At 42.1% G+C, this 18,903-nt stretch overlaps 1 protein-coding gene across 1 annotated transcript in view; it reads left to right on the plus strand.

The window, feature by feature from the left end:
* LOC133564733 (sodium channel subunit beta-4-like) overlaps nucleotides 1-18,903 on the plus strand; it is a 56,096-nt gene that overhangs the window by 17,943 nt on the left and 19,250 nt on the right. The window contains exons 3-5 of the mRNA XM_061919213.1: nucleotides 9,837-9,991; nucleotides 11,538-11,757; nucleotides 11,823-11,952. Of these exons, the coding sequence (XP_061775197.1) occupies nucleotides 9,837-9,991; nucleotides 11,538-11,757; nucleotides 11,823-11,952 (505 nt within the window). The remainder of the gene's footprint in view (nucleotides 1-9,836; nucleotides 9,992-11,537; nucleotides 11,758-11,822; nucleotides 11,953-18,903) is intronic.

Genomic DNA, 18,903 nt, shown 5'->3' on the forward strand with positions numbered 1-18,903 from the left:
TGGTTTGTGCGGCCCTTTGAGACACTAGTGATTTAGGGCTATATAAGTAAACATTGATTGATTGATTGATATAAATAGTAATATATGTTATGTATAATGGAAGCTGCAATATAATCATGATATAGATTTTAGGCCATATCGGCTATTTCTACCAGACAGTTACCATTATCAGCTCACTGTTAAACATTTTTTTTAGATGTTAATATTAAAGAAAGTTTGTGCAACTGATGATATAAACGCCAGCTGGCCACTATTCGAGGAAATACAGAATGTCCAACACTCCTGTTTCTTTTAAGATTGAAAACTCCGAGTGAGACTGATGATGTAACCATCATTGGCGGGACCTTTCCAGATAAATACCACTAGCCTTGGGGCACTGACAGTGTCGCTATAGGGCTCAAGATCAATTGGATTTATTGGATTTATTTCTGCACTCGGGGGGCTGGACGGATGTCTTTTGGGGGGGGGGGGGGACAGAATGTCAAAACAAGCCAAGAAGAACAGCGACTGATGAGTGACAGCTTGACAGTTATCAAGGCGTGGAGGTCCATACAGAGTTTAACCACGGCACGGACGGAGAAGCCAACGCCAACAGAGGAAAATTTTACATCAACTCGGAGAGAGAATAACTGACTGCTTCAATATTTATGTACTCGAACACTTGACCATTACACTTATAGCAGGGCTCAGCAACCTAAAATGTTGAAAGAGCCATATCGGACCAAAAATACAGAAACAAATATGTCTGGAGCCGCAAAATAATAAAAGCCATATTACATACAGATAGTGTGTCATGAGATATAAACTGAATTAAGAGGACTTAAAGGAAACCAAGTGAGCTAAAATATAGCTACAAATGCGGCATAATGATGCAATATGTACATATAACTAGCCTAAATAGCATGTTAGCATCGATTAGCTTGCAGTGACCAAATATGTCTGATTATCACACAAGTCAACAAAACTCACCTTTGTGCATTCATGCACAACCTCTAAAGTTTGGTGGACAAAATGAGACGGAAAATGTAGTGGCATAAAACACGTCTTAGAAAGTCGGAGAAAGTTATACATGTAAACAAACTACGGTGAGTTCAAAGACCGCCAAGTTTTGGTGGACAAAATGAGCTGGAAAAAGAAGTGGCATAAAACACGTCTTAGAAAGTCGGAGAAAGTTATACATGTAAACAAACTACGGTGAGTTCAAGGACCGCCAAAATTAGTAGGACATAACGGCGCTCGCCACACACTCGAATCAGTGAAGCATGTTTATTAAAAAAAACAGTGTGCTTTATAGCAATTAGGGAGGTTTGTGTCATGTTTGTCATACAGAACTATATTAAAACAAAAAATATATTTTTATATTTTTTTCCTCATCTTTTTCTATTTTTCAAACATTTTTGAAAAAGCTCCAGAGGGCCACTAGGGCGGCGCTAAAGAGCCAGATGCGGCTCCAGAGCCGCGGGTTGCCGACCCCCGACTTATAGAAAATGGAGAAAACAATTAAGAGAAGAGCGTTGGTAACTAAATAATTCAAATCTCATGGTACAATAGGCCATTGTACCGATATTATTGCAGTACCTTATTTTCCGGACTATAAGGCGCACATAAAATATTTTTTTTTTCTTTCAAAACTCGACAGTGCGCCTTATATACGGAATAATTCTGGTTTTGCTTACTGACTTTGAAGCAATTTTATTTGGTACGTGGTGTAGTGATAAGTGTGACCAGTAGATGGCAGTCAAACATAAGAGATATGTGAAGACTGCAATATGACTCAGGTAAAAACACCAACATTTTATATGTTCCATTGGAAATATAGAACATTACACACAGCGCTCAAAAATCTATCAAAATGTTTTAGTACGACTTTGGTAAGCTTGATGGATTGTACTCTGCTTCAACATACGAGTATTATTATGGTGTGTGTATAAAGTAAGACATGTAGCAACGGACTAGAAAAAAAAAAGATTAAAGAAAAATAAGTTAGAAAAAAAACGCGATAGCATTGGGACGGATTCCGATGTTTGTAGAGACATTTACTAGGATAATTCTGGGAAATCCCTTATCTTTCTATTGTGTTGCTACTGTTTTAGTGAGTTAAATAGTACCTGATAGTCGGAAGGGTTTGTCCACGGGTGTCTTGACGCGCAGTGTCTCAGGGGAGTCGACGGCAGCTTCATTGACAAGCTCAGCTTTTCTCCGGTAAGAACTGACTTTTTAACCGCAATTTTCTCACCGAAACCTGCTGGTTGACATTTGGTCGGGATCCATGTTGGCTTGACCGCACTCTGATCCATAGGAAAGTTTCACCTCCAGGAATTTTAAACAAGGAATCACCGTGTGTTTGTGTGGCTAAAGGCTAAAACTTCCCCACTCCATCTTTCTACTGTGACTTCTCCAATATTAATTGAACAAATTGCAAAAGATTCAGCAACACGGATGTCCAAAATACTGTGTAATTATGCCGTTAAAGCAGACGACTTTTAGCTGTGTGTGTGTGTCTGTAGCGCTCATATTTCCTTAAAGGGGAACATCATCACAATTTCAGAAGGGTTAAAACCAATAAAAATCAGTTCCCAGTGGCTTATTTTATTTTTCGAAGTTTTTTTCAAAATTTTACATCTCCCGGAATATCCCTAAAAAAAGCTTTAAAGTGCTTGATTTTCGCTATTTGCGTCACATAGTGATTCCAATATAAACAATGGCGAATAGCACAGCAAGATATAGCGACATTAGCTCGGATTCAGACTCGGATTTCAGCGGTTTAAGCAATTCAACAGATTACGCATGTATTGAAACAGATGGTCGGAGTATGGAGGCAGATAGCGAAAACGAAATTGAAGAAGAGACTGAAGCTATTGAGCGAATAGCTATTGACGCTATTCGGCGTTAGCATCGCCGGTAAAATGTGCAGACCAACCGATCAGGACTTTTGTGATGTCGTTGACTTTATCGTTGGGAATGCATCTGCTTTGAGAGTCGCAGGATATCCAGACATTCTTGTCATCTCTGTGCCATCTCTGTCGTAGCATCGCCGGTAAAAACCAAACGAGGGACTTTCGCATCTCTTGACACTGAAGCAACTTAAATCTGTCCATTGGTAAGTGTTTTTCTGGCATTAAATGTGGATGGAGGGAAAGGCTGGATGTAAATATACGTAGCTACAAATAAGGCATAATGCACACAGCTAGCCTAAATAGTATGTTAGCATCGATTAGCATGCCGTGCTAATCGATGCACATTCTACGTAAATCAACTTGAATCCGTCCATGATCGTGTTGTTACACCCTCCGACAACACACCGACGAGGCATGATGTCACCAAGGTAAACAGTCGAAAAAACGGAAAATAACAGAGCTGATTTGACTCGATGTGGTAGGGAAAATGACGTTGAGTACCGATGTGACGTCACGTTCTGACGTCGTCGCTCAGAGAGGGATTGTCAGAAAGGCGTTTAATTCGCCAAAATTCACCCATTTAGAGTTCGGAAATCGGTTAAAAAAATATATGGTCTTTTTTCTGCACCATCAAGGTATATATTGACGCTTACATAGGTCTGGTGATAATGTTCCCCTTTAAAACCCGTGACGTCTTTCGTACACGTCATCATTGCACGACGTTTTCAAGGCGAAACTCCCAAGAAATTTAAAATTGTAATTTAGTAAACTAAAAATGCCGTATTGGCATGTGTTGCAATGTTAATATTTCATCATTGATATATAAACTATCAGACTGCGTGGTCGGTAGTAGTGGGTTTCAGTAGGCCTTTAATGAGTTCTTGTGGCCATGGGCTGTCACCAAAGAGAAACGACCATTCCACTTCAACTTAAAGGGGAACATTATCACGATTTCAAAAGGGTTAAAAACAATAAAAATCAGTTCCCAGTGGCTTGTTGTATTTTTTGAAGTTTTTTTCCAAATTTGACCGGTCCAGGAATATCCGTAAAAAAAGCTTTAAAGTGCTTGATTTTCGCTATTTGCGATGCGATTATCCATTTCCCTGTGACGTCATACAGTGCTGCCAATGTAAACAAACAATGGCGAATAGCACAGCAAGATATAGCGACATTAGCTCGGATTCAGACTCGGATTTCAGCGGTTTCAGCGATTCAACAGATTACGCATGTATTGAAACGGATGGTTGGAGTATGAAAGTATTGAAGAAGAAACCGAAGCTATTGAGCGAATAGCTATTGACGCTATTCATAGCCATAGCATGGCCGAATAGCTGCGTTAGCATCGCCGGTAAAATGTGCGGACCAAACGATCAGGACTTTCGCATCTCGTGACACTGGAGCAACTTAAATCCTTCGATTGGTAAGTGTTTTTTTCGCATTAAATGTGGGTGGAAGGAAACCTAATATAGTTGCAAATGCATCTGCAGGTTATCCATACATCTCTGTGCCATGTCTGCTTTAGTACCGTCGGTAAAAAGCATGTTAGCATCGATTAGCATAGCATGTTAGCATTGATTAGCTGGCAGTCAACATCAACAAAACTCACCTTTGTGATTTCGTTGACTTTATAGTTGCAAATGCATCTGCAGGTTATCCATACATCTCTGTGCCATGTTTACTTTAGCACCGCCGGTAAATAGCATGATAGCGTCGATTAGCGTAGCATGTTAGCATCGATTAGCTGGCAGTCACGCCGAGACCAAATATGTCTGATTAGCACATAAGTCAGCATCAACAAAACTCACCTTTGTGATTTCGTTGACTTTATCGTTGCAAATGCATCTGCAGGTTATCCATACATCTCTGTGCCATGTCCGTCATCGCCGGTAAAATGTGGAGACACTCTGGTACATTCAATGGGGGTCTGGTGGCAGATTTCTTGCCACTTTCGCATCTTCGGGCCAGTGGTGCAACTTGAATCCCTCCCTGTTAGTGTTGTTACACCCTCCGACAACACACCGACGAGGCATGATGTCTCCAAGGTTCTAAAAAATTGTCAAAAAAACGGAAAATAACAGAGCTGTGACCCGGTGTTGAAAATGGTGGGTGTGTTACATCGGCGACGTCACATTCTGACGTCATCCCCTCCAGAGCGATAAACAGAAAGGCGTTTAATCCGCCAAAATTCACCCATTTAGAGTTCGGAAATCGGTTAAAAAAATAAATGGTCTTTTTTCTGCACCATCAAGGTATATATTGATGCTTACATAGGTCTGGTGATAATGTTCCCCTTCAACAGCATAAGTCCATTGTATGGTCAGGGTATGTACGTCTTCATTCTAAACGGTGTAAATTGCATAATAACGACTAAACTTGTGTCAGCAGCATTCAAACACACTATAGTGGGGCGTCTGCGTCTTATTTCAAATTCCTTCTCTTTCACACTGAACGTTGTCATGCTTTTAACCCAAAGTCAAAAAGGTCAGATTCAGGACGGAAATAAGGGATTTCCTCCCAAGCCCTCGGCTTGTTGAAGACCGTGTCGACAGGAAAAGATGAAGGTCGTTCCTCTCGCATTCAATCAATCAATCAATGTTTATTTATATAGCCCCAAATCACAAATGTCCCAAAGGACTGCACAAATCATTACGACTACAACATCCTCGGAAGAATCCACAAAAGGGCAAGGAAAACTCACACCCAGTGGGCAGGGAGAATTCACATCCAGTGGGACGCCAGTGACAATGCTGACTATGAGAAACCTTGGAGAGGACCTCAGATGTGGGCAACCCCCCCCCTCTAGGGGACCGAAAGCAATGGATGTCGAGCGGGTCTAACATGATACTGTGAAAGTTCAATCCATAGTGGCTCCAACACAGCCGTGAGAGTTCAGTTCAAAGCGGATCCAAGACAGCAGCGAGAGTCCCGTCCACAGGAAACCATCTCAAGCGGAGGCGGATCAGCAGCGTAGAGATGTCCCCAACCGATACACAGGCGAGCGGTCCATCCTGGGTCTCAACTCTGGACAGCCAGTACTTCATCCATGGTCATCAGACCGGACCCCCTCCACAAGGGAGGGGGGGACATAGGAGAAAGAAAAGAAGCGGCAGATCAACTGGTCTAAAAAGGAGGTCTATTTAAAGGCTAGAGTATAAAGATGAGTTTTAAGGTGAGACTTAAATGCTTCTACTGAGGTGGCATCTCGAACTGTTACCGGGAGGGCATTCCAGAGTACTGGAGCCCGAACGGAAAACGCTCTATAGCCCGCAGACTTTTCTTGGGCTCTAGGAACCACCAATAAGCCGGAGTCTTTTGAACGCAGATTTCTTGCCGGGACATATGGTACAGTACAATCGGCAAGATAGGATGGAGCTAATGCACATGCTTCTTTGTTCATTCAAGTGTTCCTCTCATTATTCCCGTGGTGTCTGCCTCCACTTCAGTCCTATTTATAAACACTGTCCTGGAGGCGCACCATCACTGGGATCACATTGCGCAAAACCGTGTTAATCACTTGACATTCCTGCAAACTTATTCTTTTTAAAGCTGGGGGTCTGACACGTTCTTTTTTTTTTTCTTTTAACGACCCACAAAACTTTTTGTTGTTGTGCTTAAATGTGTCATCAAAAGTGTCACGTCTGAGTGGCTTCCTGATCTTAGCCTTTCATCTTGACTTTTACCATTTGGATATTTTTATCCCCCCACGTCTGCAGTCAGCTTGACTCGTCTTCAATAGCAATGTCAGACATTTGGGTTCATCTTGTTCGTTTCCCTTTCGGGATCTTCTTTCTCTTAATTGACTTTTAGAGTTAGGGTTAACCCTAACCCTAACCCTTAAATGTGTCATCAAAAGTGTCACGTCTAAGTGGTTTGTGGTTTGTTTGCTTCCTGATCTTAGCCTTTCATGTCGACTTTTACCATTTGGATATTTTTATCCCCCCACGTCTGCAGTCAGCTTGACTCGTCTTCAATAGCAACGTCAGACATTTGGGTTCATCTTGTTCGTTTCTCTTTCGGGATCTTCTTTCTCTTAATTGACTTTTAGAGTTAGGGTTAACCCTAACCCTAACCCTTAAATGTGTCATCAAAAGTGTCACATCTAAGTGGTTTGTTTGCTTCCTGATCTTGGCCTTTCATCTTGACTTTTACCATTTGGATATTTTTATCCCCCCACGTCTGCAGTCAGCTTGACTCGTCTTCAATAGCAACGTCAGACATTTGGGTTCATCTTGTTCGTTTCTCTTTCGGGATCTTCTTTCTCTTAATTGACTTTTAGAGTTAGGGTTAACCCTAAACCTAACCCTAAACCTTAAATGTGTCATCAAAAGTGTCACGTCTGAGTGGCTTCCTGATCTTAGCCTTTCATCTCGACTTTTACCATTTGGATATTTTTACCCCCCACGTCTGCAGTCAGCTTGACTCGTCTTCAATAGCAATGTCAGACATTTGGGTTCATCTTGTTCTTTTCTCTTTCGGGATCTTCTTTCTCTTAATTGACTTTTAGAGTTAGGGTTAACTTTAACCCTAACCCTAACCCTTAAATGTGTCATCAAAAGTGTCACGTCCAAGTGGTTTGTTTGCTTCCTGATCTTAGCCTTTCATCTCGACTTTTACCATTTGGATATTTTTATCCCCCCACGTCTGCAGTCAGCTTGACTCGTCTTCAATAGCAATGTCAGACATTTGGGTTCATCTCGTTCTTTTCTCTTTCGGGATCTTCTTTCTCTTAATTGACTTTTAGAGTTAGGTTTAACCCTAACCCTAACCCTTAAATGTGTCATCAAAAGTGTCACGTCTAAGTGGTTTGTTTACTTCCTGATCTTAACCTTTCATCTCGACTTTTACCATTTGGATATTTTTACCCCCCCGTCTGCAGTCAGCTTGACTCGTCTTCAATAGCAATGTCAGACATTTGGGTTCATCTTCTTCGTTTCTCTTTCGGGATCTTCTTTCTCTTAATTGACTTTTACTTTCTTTGTTTGAACTCTGGTCCCTGCTATGTCTTTTTTTTTTCCCTCTGAGAATCCAAAAAACGTGTCACTGAAAGGTGGGCTGCTCGTGTATTTTTAGCTCGACACAGTTTAATGACTACAAATGTTTTCCGTGTTTTGAATGCCTTGGCTGTCATTGAAAGTCGGTACAAAGAAGGTCAAAGAATGTTTTAATGGAATTCGACCGGCGGTGTCCAAACTACGGCCCGTTGACGTCTTCAATCTGTTACCCACACGGATGTCAGGTTTGTCGCTGACGGTTTGGTTATGTTTTAGTTTTTCCTCAAACTAGCTGTGGGTGCAGCTGAGGAGGCACAGCTACTCCTCACCCCAGTGGGTCTGCAGCAGACGCATCCATGCACTCCTGTGGGCCAGCAGAGGGCGCCACCATCCTTTCCGGTGGGCCAGCAGAGGGCGCCACAATCATCTCGTCGGCCATGGATGTGTTTCTTCCATGGGCGACTGCCTCGCCAATTGCGGCGGCGTTCAACTCGGCGTGGCCACCTGACTCTTCCCTGCTGGTTGCGGGGACACTTGGCCTGGCGGCCCACCGCATTGTCCTCCTTCCACTATATATATATATATATATATATATATATATATATATATATATAGAGCGTTTTCCGTTCGGGCTCCAGTACTCTGGAATGCCCTCCCAGTAACAGTTCGAGATGCTACCTCAGTAGAAGCATTTAAGTCTCACCTTAAAACTCATCTGTATACTCTAGCCTTTAAATAGACCTCCTTTTTAGACCAGTTGATCTGCCGCTTCTTTTCTTTTTTCTCCTATGTCCCCCCCTCCCTTGTGGAGGGGGTCCGGTCCAATGACCATGGATGAAGTACTGGCTGTCCAGAGTCGAGACCCAGGATGGACCGCTCGTCGGGACCCAGGATGGACCGCTCGCCTGTGTATCGATTGGGGACATCTCTACGCTGCTGATCCGCCTCCGCTTGGGATGGTTTCCTGTGGACGGGACTCTCGCTGCTGTCTTGGATCCGCATTGAACTGAACTCTCGCGGCTGTGTTGGAGCCACTATGGATTGAACTTTCACAGTATCATGTTGGACCCGCTCGACATCCATTGCTTTCGGTCCCCTAGAGGGGGGGGGGGGGGGTTGCCCACATCTGAGGTCCTCTCCAAGGTTTCTCATAGTCAGCATTGTCACTGGCGTCCCACTGGATGTGAATTCTCCCTGCCCACTGGGTGTGAGTTTTCCTTGCCCTTTTGTGGGTTCTTCCGAGGATGTCGTAGTCGTAATGATTTGTGCAGTCCTTTGAGACATTTGTGATTTGGGGCTATATAAATAAACATTGATTGATTGATTGATATATATATACATATACATATATATATATATATATATAGATATGCATGTATGTATGTATGTATGTATATATATGTAAGGATTCACGAAGGATGATTTTTTTCATAAATTTTGTCTTTGATCTTCTTATTAAATATTTTTATAAAGCGGGTGTTGTTGGTAAAAAAATTGGTGGTCTTATATTCTTATGTTTAGTCTACTTCATAACTGCATTACGCCTTTCCATCCTTTGTAACTGAGCTATCGTGTGGAACAATTTCTTAAGTTATTTCACTAAGGATGATTTTTTTTTTTATATATATATATAAATGTTGTCTTTGATTTTGTTATTAAATATTTTTAAACAGCAGGTATTGTGTAAAAAAATTGGCGGTCTTATATTTAGGTAAATACGGTACTTGGGCGCAGTTGGGTGAGCGGCCCTGCCAGCAACCTGAGGGTTCCTGGTTCGATCCCCACCTTCTACCCACCTCACCATGTCCTTTGTGTCCTTGAGCAAGACACTCCACCCTTGCTCCTGATGGGTTGTAGTTAGGGCTTGCATGGCAGCTCCTTGAAGGTAGAAAAGAAGTATACAAGTACAACCCATTTACCGTTTACTTCTTCTGCCCGTTTCATTCAGGTGTCCTCCGGGCGGATGGGCTGGAGGTGTCGACCGGGAAAGTGTCAACAGTCGAAGCGATGAACGGCTCGACGGTGCTGATACTGTGCACGTACAACTCCTGCTTTGGCATCAAAGACCTCTTCTTCAGCTGGCGCTTCAACGGGACCGTCAAAGTACATCACCGCCTTGCTAGAACCTCTATTGCAGGGGTCACCAACGCCGTGCCCGCGGGCACCAGGTAGCCCGTCAGGACCAGATGAGTGGCCCGCTGGCCTGTTCTAAAAATAGCTCAAATAGGCAGCACTTACCAGTGAGCTGCCTCTATTTTTTTAAATTGTATTTATTTACTAACAAGCTCGACATTTTTAATTCTAAGAGAGACGAAACTCAAATCGAATTTGAAAATCCAAGCAAATATTTTAACGACTTGGTCTTCACTTGTTTAAATAAATTCATTTATTTTTTTACTTTGCTTCTTATAACTTTCCGAAAGACAATTTTAGTGAAAAAATACAACCTTTGAAATGATTTTAGGATTTTTAAACACATATACCTTTTTACCTTTTAAGTTCCTTCCTCTTCTTTCCTGACAATTTAAATCAATGTTCAAGTATTTTTTTTTTATTGTTTTATTGTAAAGAATAATAAATACATTTTAATTTTAGCTTCTGTTTTTCGGACGAAGAATATTTGTGAAGTGAAGTGAATTATATTTATATAGCGCTTTTCTCTAGTGACTCAAAGCACTTTACATAGTGACACCCAATATCTAAGTTACATTTAAACCAGTGTGGGTGGCACTGGGGAAAAGTGTCTTGCCCAAGGACACAACAGTAGTGACTAGGATGGCGGAAGCGGGAATCGAACCTGCAACCCTCTACCAACCGAGCTATACCGCCCCTCTTTCCTCTGCATTTGTGAAATATTTCTTCAAACTTATTATAATTAAAATTGAAAAAAAAAATTCCGGCAAATCTAGAAAATCTGTAGAATCAAATGTAAATCTTATTTCAAAGTCTTTTGAATTTATTTTTACATTTTTGTTCTGGAAAATCTAGGAGAAATAATGATTTGTCTTTGTTAGACATATAGCTTTGGTCCAATTTGTTATATATTCTAACAAACTGCAGATTGGATTTTAACCTATTTAAAACATGTCATCAAAATTCTAAAAATTAATCTTAATCAGGAAAAATTACTTATTATTTTTTGATTTTTTCAAAAAGATTCGAATTAGCTAGTTTTTCTCTTCATTTTTTTTTTCGGTTGAATTTTGAATTTTAAAGAGTTGAATTTGAAGATAAACCATGTTTCAAAATGTTATTTTCATATTTTTCGTGTTTTCTCCTCTTTTAAATCCTTCAATTAAGTGTTTTTTTTTCCTCATTTATTCTCTACAAAAAACCTGCCGTAAAAGAAAAAAAAAATGTACGACGGAATGACAGACAGAAATACCCTTTTTTTATATATATATATAGATTTATTTATTAAAGGTAAATTGAGCAAATTGGCTATTTCGGGCAATTTATTTAAGTGTGTATCAAACTGGTAGCCCTTCGCATTAATCAGTACCCAAGAAGTAGCTCTTGGTTTCAAAAAGGTTGGTGACCCCCTGATCTAGTGTCTGCCGTACACCGTGTAAATTGCGTGTGTGTGTGTGTGTGTGTGTGTGTGTGTGTGTGTGTGTGTGTGTGTGTGCGTGTGTGTGTGTGTGTCTAGCTCTGTGAAGGGAAGATTGCTAAAGAAGGTGTGGAACCCAAGGTGAAAGTGGAGCACAAGCGAGTAGAATTTGTGGGTTCTACAAAATCCAAAAACATCTCCATCCTGCTGTGGAACATCACCTTCGATGATGACGGGGAGTACACCTGTTTTGCCAAAAACCCGAAGGAGAGGGGCCGCAACGACAGCGCCGTCTTCACTCTCAAAGTGGTAAACGAAAGTGTGTGACGTCAATTCGGTTCCCTCTCGCCGTGTTTTCTTTCTCTCATCTTCCTCTCTTTCCAGTGCAAGAGGTGGACAACACTCTGACCACCATCATCGTCTCCGTGTTGGGCGGAGTCATCGGCTTAGCCGTCATCGTCATGGTGATAAAGGCCCTGGTGGTTAACTTCCTGCTGAAGGGTGACGAGAAGAAGTAAGCACCCCTTCAGTTCACCCGTAATGACGTTGTAAATATAAAGTTAAAGTGCATTGGTGTGGCGAAATTATTCTCTGCATTTCAATCAATGTTTATTTATATAGACCCAAATCACAAATGTCTCAAAGGACTGCAAAAATCATTACGACTACAACATCCTCGGAAGAACCCACAAAAGGGCAAGGAAAACTCACACCCAGTGGGCAGGGAGAATTCACATCCAGTGGGACGCCAGTGACAATGCTGACTATGAGAAACCTTGGAGAGGACCTCAGATGTGGGCAACCCCCCCCCCTCTAGGGGACCGAAAGCAATGGATGTCGAGCGGGTCTAACATGATACTGTGAAAGTTCAATCCATAGTGGCTCCAACACAGCCGCGAGAGTTCAGTTCAAGCGGATCCAAGACAGCAGCGAGAGTACCGTCCACAGGAAACCATCTCAAGCGGAGGCGGATCAGCAGCGTAGAGATGTCCCCAACCGATACAGGCGAGTGGTCCATCCTGGGTCTCGACTCTGGACAGCCAGTACTTCATCCATGGTCATCAGACCGGACCCCCTCCACAAGGGAGGGGGGGACATAGGAGAAAGAAAAGAAGCGGCAGATCAACTGGTCTAAAAAGGAGGTCTATTTAAAGGCTAAAGTATACAGATGAGTTTTAAGGTGAGACTTAAATGCTTCTACTGAGGTGGCATCTCGAACTGTTACCGGGAGGGCATTCCAGAGTACTGGAGCCCGAACGGAAAACGCTCTATAGGCCGCAGACTTTTTTTGGGTTCTAGGATTCACTAATAAGCCGGAGTCTTTTGAACGCAGATTTCTTGCCGGGACATATGGTACAATACAATCGGCAAGATAGGCTGGAGCTAGACCGTGTAGTATTTTATACGTAAGTAGTAAAACCTTAAAGTCACATCTTAAGTGCACAGGAAGCCAGTGCAGGTGAGCCAGTACAGGCGTAATGTGATCAAACTTTCTTGTTCTTGTCAAAAGTCTAGCAGCCGCATTTTGTACCAACTGTAATCTTTTAATGCTAGACATGGGGAGACCCGAAAATAATACGTTACAGTAATCGAGACGAGACGTAACAAACGCATGGATAATGATCTCGGCGTCTTTAGTGGACAAAATGGAGCAAATTTTAGCGATATTACAGAGATGAAAGAAGGCCGTTTTAGTAACGCTTTTAATGTGTGACTCAAAGGAGAGAGTTGGGTCGAAGATAATACCCAGATTTTTTACAGAGTCACCTTGTTTTATTATTTGGTTGTCAAATGTTAAAGTTGTATTATTAAATAGAGGTCGGTGTCTAGCAGGACCGATAATCAGCATTTCCGTTTTTTTGGCATTAAGTTGCAAAAAGTTAGCGGACATCCATTGTTTAATTTCATTAAGACACGCTTCCAACTGACTACAGTCCGGCGTGTTGGTCAGCTTTAGGGGCATGTAGACCCATCACCCTTGATCACCCCCTGGGAGGTGAGGGGAGCAGTGAGCAGCAGCGGTGGCCGCGCCCGGCGATCATTTTTGATGATTTAACCCCCAATTCCAACCCTTGATGCTGAGCGTCAAGCAGGGAGGCAATGGGTCCCATTTTTATAGTCTTTGGTATGACTCGGTTTGAACTCACAACCTACACGATATTGCCAAAAGTATTTGGCCACCTACATACAGTGGGGCAAAAAAGTATTTAGTCAGCCAACGATTGTGCACTTAAAATGATGACAGAGGTCTGTAATTTTCATCATAGGTACACTTCAACTGTGAGAGACAGAATGTGAAGAAAAAATCCACGAATTCACATTGTAGGAATTTTAAATAATTTATTTGTAAATTATGGTGGAAAATAAGTAGTTGGTCAACCATTGAAATTTCTCACTGATGGAAGGAGGTTTTGGCTCAAAATCTCATGATACATGGCCCCATTCATTCTTTTGTTTTTTTTGTTTTTGTTTTTTTTATTAAATCAACACAAAAACACACAAGATACACTTTCCATCAGTGCATCAACCCCCCAAAGAAAACCCCTCAGTCCCCCAATCACACCCAGCCACACCCACTCACACCAAAAAGGGTTGTTTCTTTCTGCTACCAAAATGCTGGTTCCCACAACATATATAACACAGTCTGCAAGGGACACAGTCCCTGAAACACACATGATTGTGTGTGTCGCCGGTCCACTAACACTATCATTAATTACTATTTTTTATATAATTGTTTTATATGATTTTACTTTATTTTTTATCCAAAAAAAATGTCATTGTTTTCCTTTTTTTTAAATCTCATTTTATATTATTAAAAAATAAAAAATAAAATAACCTTATCTTCATCAGACCAGGTTGTTAATGGAATTAGACTTGTCTAAAAGGTTTTTAAAACCAGGTCCAGTCCAGACAATGTCAAAGTGGGCTCGGCAACACACACCCTCATCCATGTACAACAACAAAAATTAGGGAAACAACAGATTGCATATAAGTTATAAACAAAATTACATTTTCATAAAAAGCATTTGTGCATAGTCCATATTATGTCCAAGTCAGATTCAACACACACCTTCATTTTGTACACTCAAAAAAAGGGAACACAACAACAGATAGCATATATGTTGCTGTTGTTGCATATCTATAAACATTATTACATTTTCATAATAAGCCTTTAAGGATTTCCCATCTTTTTTCATGTTTTTTGGCATCATTATCGTTGTCAATCATGTATCTTTCTAAAGTTAAAAAATACTGAATAAATGTTTTAAAGAAAGTAATACTAAGTGAATATCTATTTTTGGCCTTAAAAATAAACCTTTTACCAAGTACTATAATTAAATGGACTAAGTCATGCTTGTCAATAAACTCTCCTAAAATAACAGAAACTATATCAAGCTTCATAAACAAAACCAATCCTTGAACACGTTTTTTCAACTTCCACCCAAAAAGAAGACACAATATGACAATACCAAAACAAATGCAGGGTGGATTCAGATTCCTGACAGCAAAAGCGGCAATCATCTGACTCAGTCATATTCCATTGTTTTAACATTTTCCCCGTGGGTAAGAAGTTATAAATAATTTTAATTTGAAAATAACGGTTTTGCACATCAATAGTAGTTTTGTAGATTAGTTTGAATATGGCATCCCACGGCAACGGGCTGTCAAAAAAGTCCTCCCATTTTCCATATGTATTATATGGGACAGCCTTCAAAGATTTCTTTATTAAATAAAAATTATATATTTTTTTATAAATTTTAGTTCCTTTTTGCCAACAAGAATTTCTTATTAGAGGTTTACAAACTAATAATTTAGTAGTTCCATAATTAATTATTTGGTTCCATCTTTTCCTAATTACTCCAGTTAGTTGATTAAAAGAAAAGCTTGAACAAGCAAGGTGGAAAATAAGTATTTGGTCAACCATTCAAAGCTCTCAGTGATGGAAGGAGGTTTTGGCTCAAAATCTCACGATACACGGCCCCATTCATTCTTTCCTTAACACGGATCAATCGTCCTGTCCCCTTAGCAGAAAAACAGCCCCAAAGCGTGATGTTTCCACCCCCATGCTCCACAGTAGGTTTGGTGTTCTTGGGATGCAACTCAGTATTCTTCTTCCTCCAAACGCGACGAGTTGAGTTTATACCAAAAAGTTCTATTTTGGTTTCATCTGACCACATGACATTCTCCCAATCCTCTGCTGTATCATCCATGTATACATTTTGGTATAAACTCAACTCGTCGTGTTTGGAGGAAGAAGAATACTGAGTTGCATCCCAAGAACACCACACCTACTGTGAAGCATGGGGGTGGAAACATCATGCTTTGGGGCTGTTTTTCTGCTAAGGGGACAGGACGATTGATCCGTGTTAAGGAAAGAATGAATGGGGCCATGTATCGTGAGATTTTGAGCCAAAACCTTCTTCCATCAGTGAGAGCTTTGAATGGTTGACCAAATACTTATTTTCCACCATAATTTACAAATAAATTATTTAAAATTCCTACAATGTGAATTCCTGTATTTTTTTTCCACATTCTGTCTCTCACAGTTGAAGTGTACCTATGATGAAAATGACAGACCTCTGTCATCATTTTAAGTGGGAGAACTTGCACAATCGCTGGCTGACTAAATACTTTTTTGCCCCACTGTATGAACTTGAAGTGCCATCCCATTCCTAACCCATGGGGTTCTCAATATGATGCGGGTCCACCTTTTTGCAGCTATTACAGCTTCAACTCTTCTGGGAAGGCTGTCCACAAGGTTGCGGAGTGTGTTTAGAGGAATTTTCCACCATTATTTTAAAAGTTTTTTGGTGAGGTTGGTCGAGAAGGCCTGGCTTTTACTCTCCGTTCTAATTCGTCCCAAAAGTGTTCAGTCGGGTTGCAGGTCAGGACTCTGTGCAGGCCAGTCAAGTTCATCCACACCAGACTCTGTCATCCATGTATTTATGGACATTGCTTCGTGCACCGGTGCACAGTCATGTTGGGGGAGGAAGGGGCCCGCTCTAAACTGTTCCTACAAGATTGGGGGCATGGAATTGTCCAAAATATTTTGCTATCCTTTCACTGGAACAAATTCCGATAAACCACCCCACACCTTAATTCCACCGCAGACCCCTCTCTGTCAGTTTACGTGGCCTACCACTTCGTGGCTGAGTTGCTGTTGTTCCCAAATTCCAAATTTTTCTCATAATAAAGCCGACAGTTGACTTTGGAATATTTAGGAACGAGGAAATTTCACGACTAGATTTGTTGCACAGGACAGTTGCACGCTGGAAATCACTGAGCTCCTGAGAGCGGCCCATTCTTTCACAAATGTTTGTAGGAACAGTTGTGTCCATGGGTCTATTTCAGATATATTGAAGTGCGTCCACACAGTACCACAGCGGGCTTTTTGCTGACGTCAGTCACCACAACATCCTGTTTCGGTAGTGCCGTTTTGCTGATAAAAGTCTCAATACTTGGACTATGAGGTGGTTGTTTTCCCGAGATGCAAGTGAACTTGGAGGACAGTTGCCAAGTATTCAGTCTGGCAACTTTACCTACTGATACCTACTCACCTGTGTACCCACACATCCCGTATCCATCTGCTTCATGCCTTGCTGTTCATTTTTGTCCACGCCAAGTAAGTTTTGTATTTATGCCTCAGTGCACGTTTTGTTTTTTCATGCCACAGTGCAAGTGTTTTGGTTTCATGCTTGTAGTTTGTAGCATTTATGCTAGTCTTTTGTTTTTTTTTCATTAGCCAAGTTTGTTTTCCGCCCTCGTGCGCGCCCTTTGTTTGCCTTTTGTTTCGTAATAAATCAACGTGTACTCACATTCACGCCTGGCTCGTGCCAATCGTCCTTTGCGTTGGAAAAACTAAACATCCGATAGTCCTAGTCGGGACAATATCAACCTCAGATTGATGTAGAGATTTACTGTAAGCATTAAATATATAAAAAAAGAATAATAATTTGGGAAGACTATGTCTCCCGGCTGGCCTGGGAACGCCTCGGGATCCCCCGGGAAGAGCTAGACGAAGTGGCTGGGGAGAGGGAAGTCTGGGTTTCCCTGCTTAGGCTGTTGCCCTCGCGACCCGACCTCGGATAAGCGGAAGATGATGGATGGATGGATGGACTTTTTTTTTTATTGACATCCAGCATCAGACATTTCCATCTACTAAATCATATTCACATACATCACATAACCGTTGTCTGTCCTAAATGTCAAAAGTATTTTTGTTTTCCGCCCCCCCCCCCAAAAAAAGAAAAAGAAACAGAGATAAACAAAAACAAGGTAGTATCTACACATACATCAATTAAAGCAGCAAAGAATAAATAAGACATTGATAATAATAATGAACAGAAATCCATCCATCCATCCATCTTCTTCCGCTTATCCGAGGTCGGGTCGCGGGGGCAACAGCCTAAGCAGGGAAACCCAGACCTCCCTCTCCCCAGCCACTTCGTCTAGCTCTTCCCGGGGGATCCCGAGGCGTTCCCAGGCCAGCCGGGAGACATAGTCTTCCCAACGTGTCCTGGGTCTTCCCCGTGGCCTCCTACCGGTTGGACGTGCCCTAAACACCTCCCTAGGGAGGCGTTCGGGTGGCATCCTGACCAGATGCCCGAACCACCTCATCTGGCTCCTCTCGATGTGGAGGAGCAGCGGCTCTACTTTGAGTTCCTCCCGGATGGCAGAGCTTCTCACCCTATCTCTAAGGGAGAGCCCCGCTTGTACCCGTGATCTTATCCTTTCGGTCATGACCCAAAGCTCATGACCATAGGTGAGGATGGGAACGTAGATCGACCGGTAAATTGAGAGCTTTGCCTTCCGGCTCAGCTCCTTCTTCACCACAACGGATCGATACAACGTCCGCATTACTGAAGACGCCGCACCGATCCGCCTGTCGATCTCACGATCCACTCTTCCCCCACTCGTGAACAAGACTCCTAGGTACTTGAACTCCTCCACTTGGGGCAGGGTCTCCTCCCCAACCCGGAGATGGCATTCCACCCTTTTCCGGGCGAGAACCATGGACTCGGACTTGGAGGTGCTGATTCTCATTCCGGTCGCTTCACCGATCCAGCGAGAGCTGAAGATCCCGGTCAGATGAAGCCATCAGGACCACATCATCTGCAAAAAGCAGAGACCTAACCGGAACCCCTCAACGCCTTGACTGCGCCTAGAAATTCTGTCCATAAAAGTTATGAACAGAATCGGTGACAAAGGACAGCCCTGGCGGAGTCCAACCCTCACTGGAAATGTGTTCGACTTACTGCCAGCAATGCGGACCAAGCTCTGGCACTGATCATACAGGGAACGGACCGCCACAATAAGACAGTCCGATACCCCATACTCTCTGAGCACTCCCCACAGGACTTCCCGAGGGACACGGTCGAATGCCTTCTCCAAGTCCACAAAGCACATGTAGACTGGTTGGGCAAACTCCCATGCACCCTCAAGAACCCTGCCGAGAGTATAGAGC

This window comes from Nerophis ophidion, linkage group LG13, assembly GCF_033978795.1.
Source record: "Nerophis ophidion isolate RoL-2023_Sa linkage group LG13, RoL_Noph_v1.0, whole genome shotgun sequence".
NCBI lineage: Eukaryota > Metazoa > Chordata > Actinopteri > Syngnathiformes > Syngnathidae > Nerophis > Nerophis ophidion.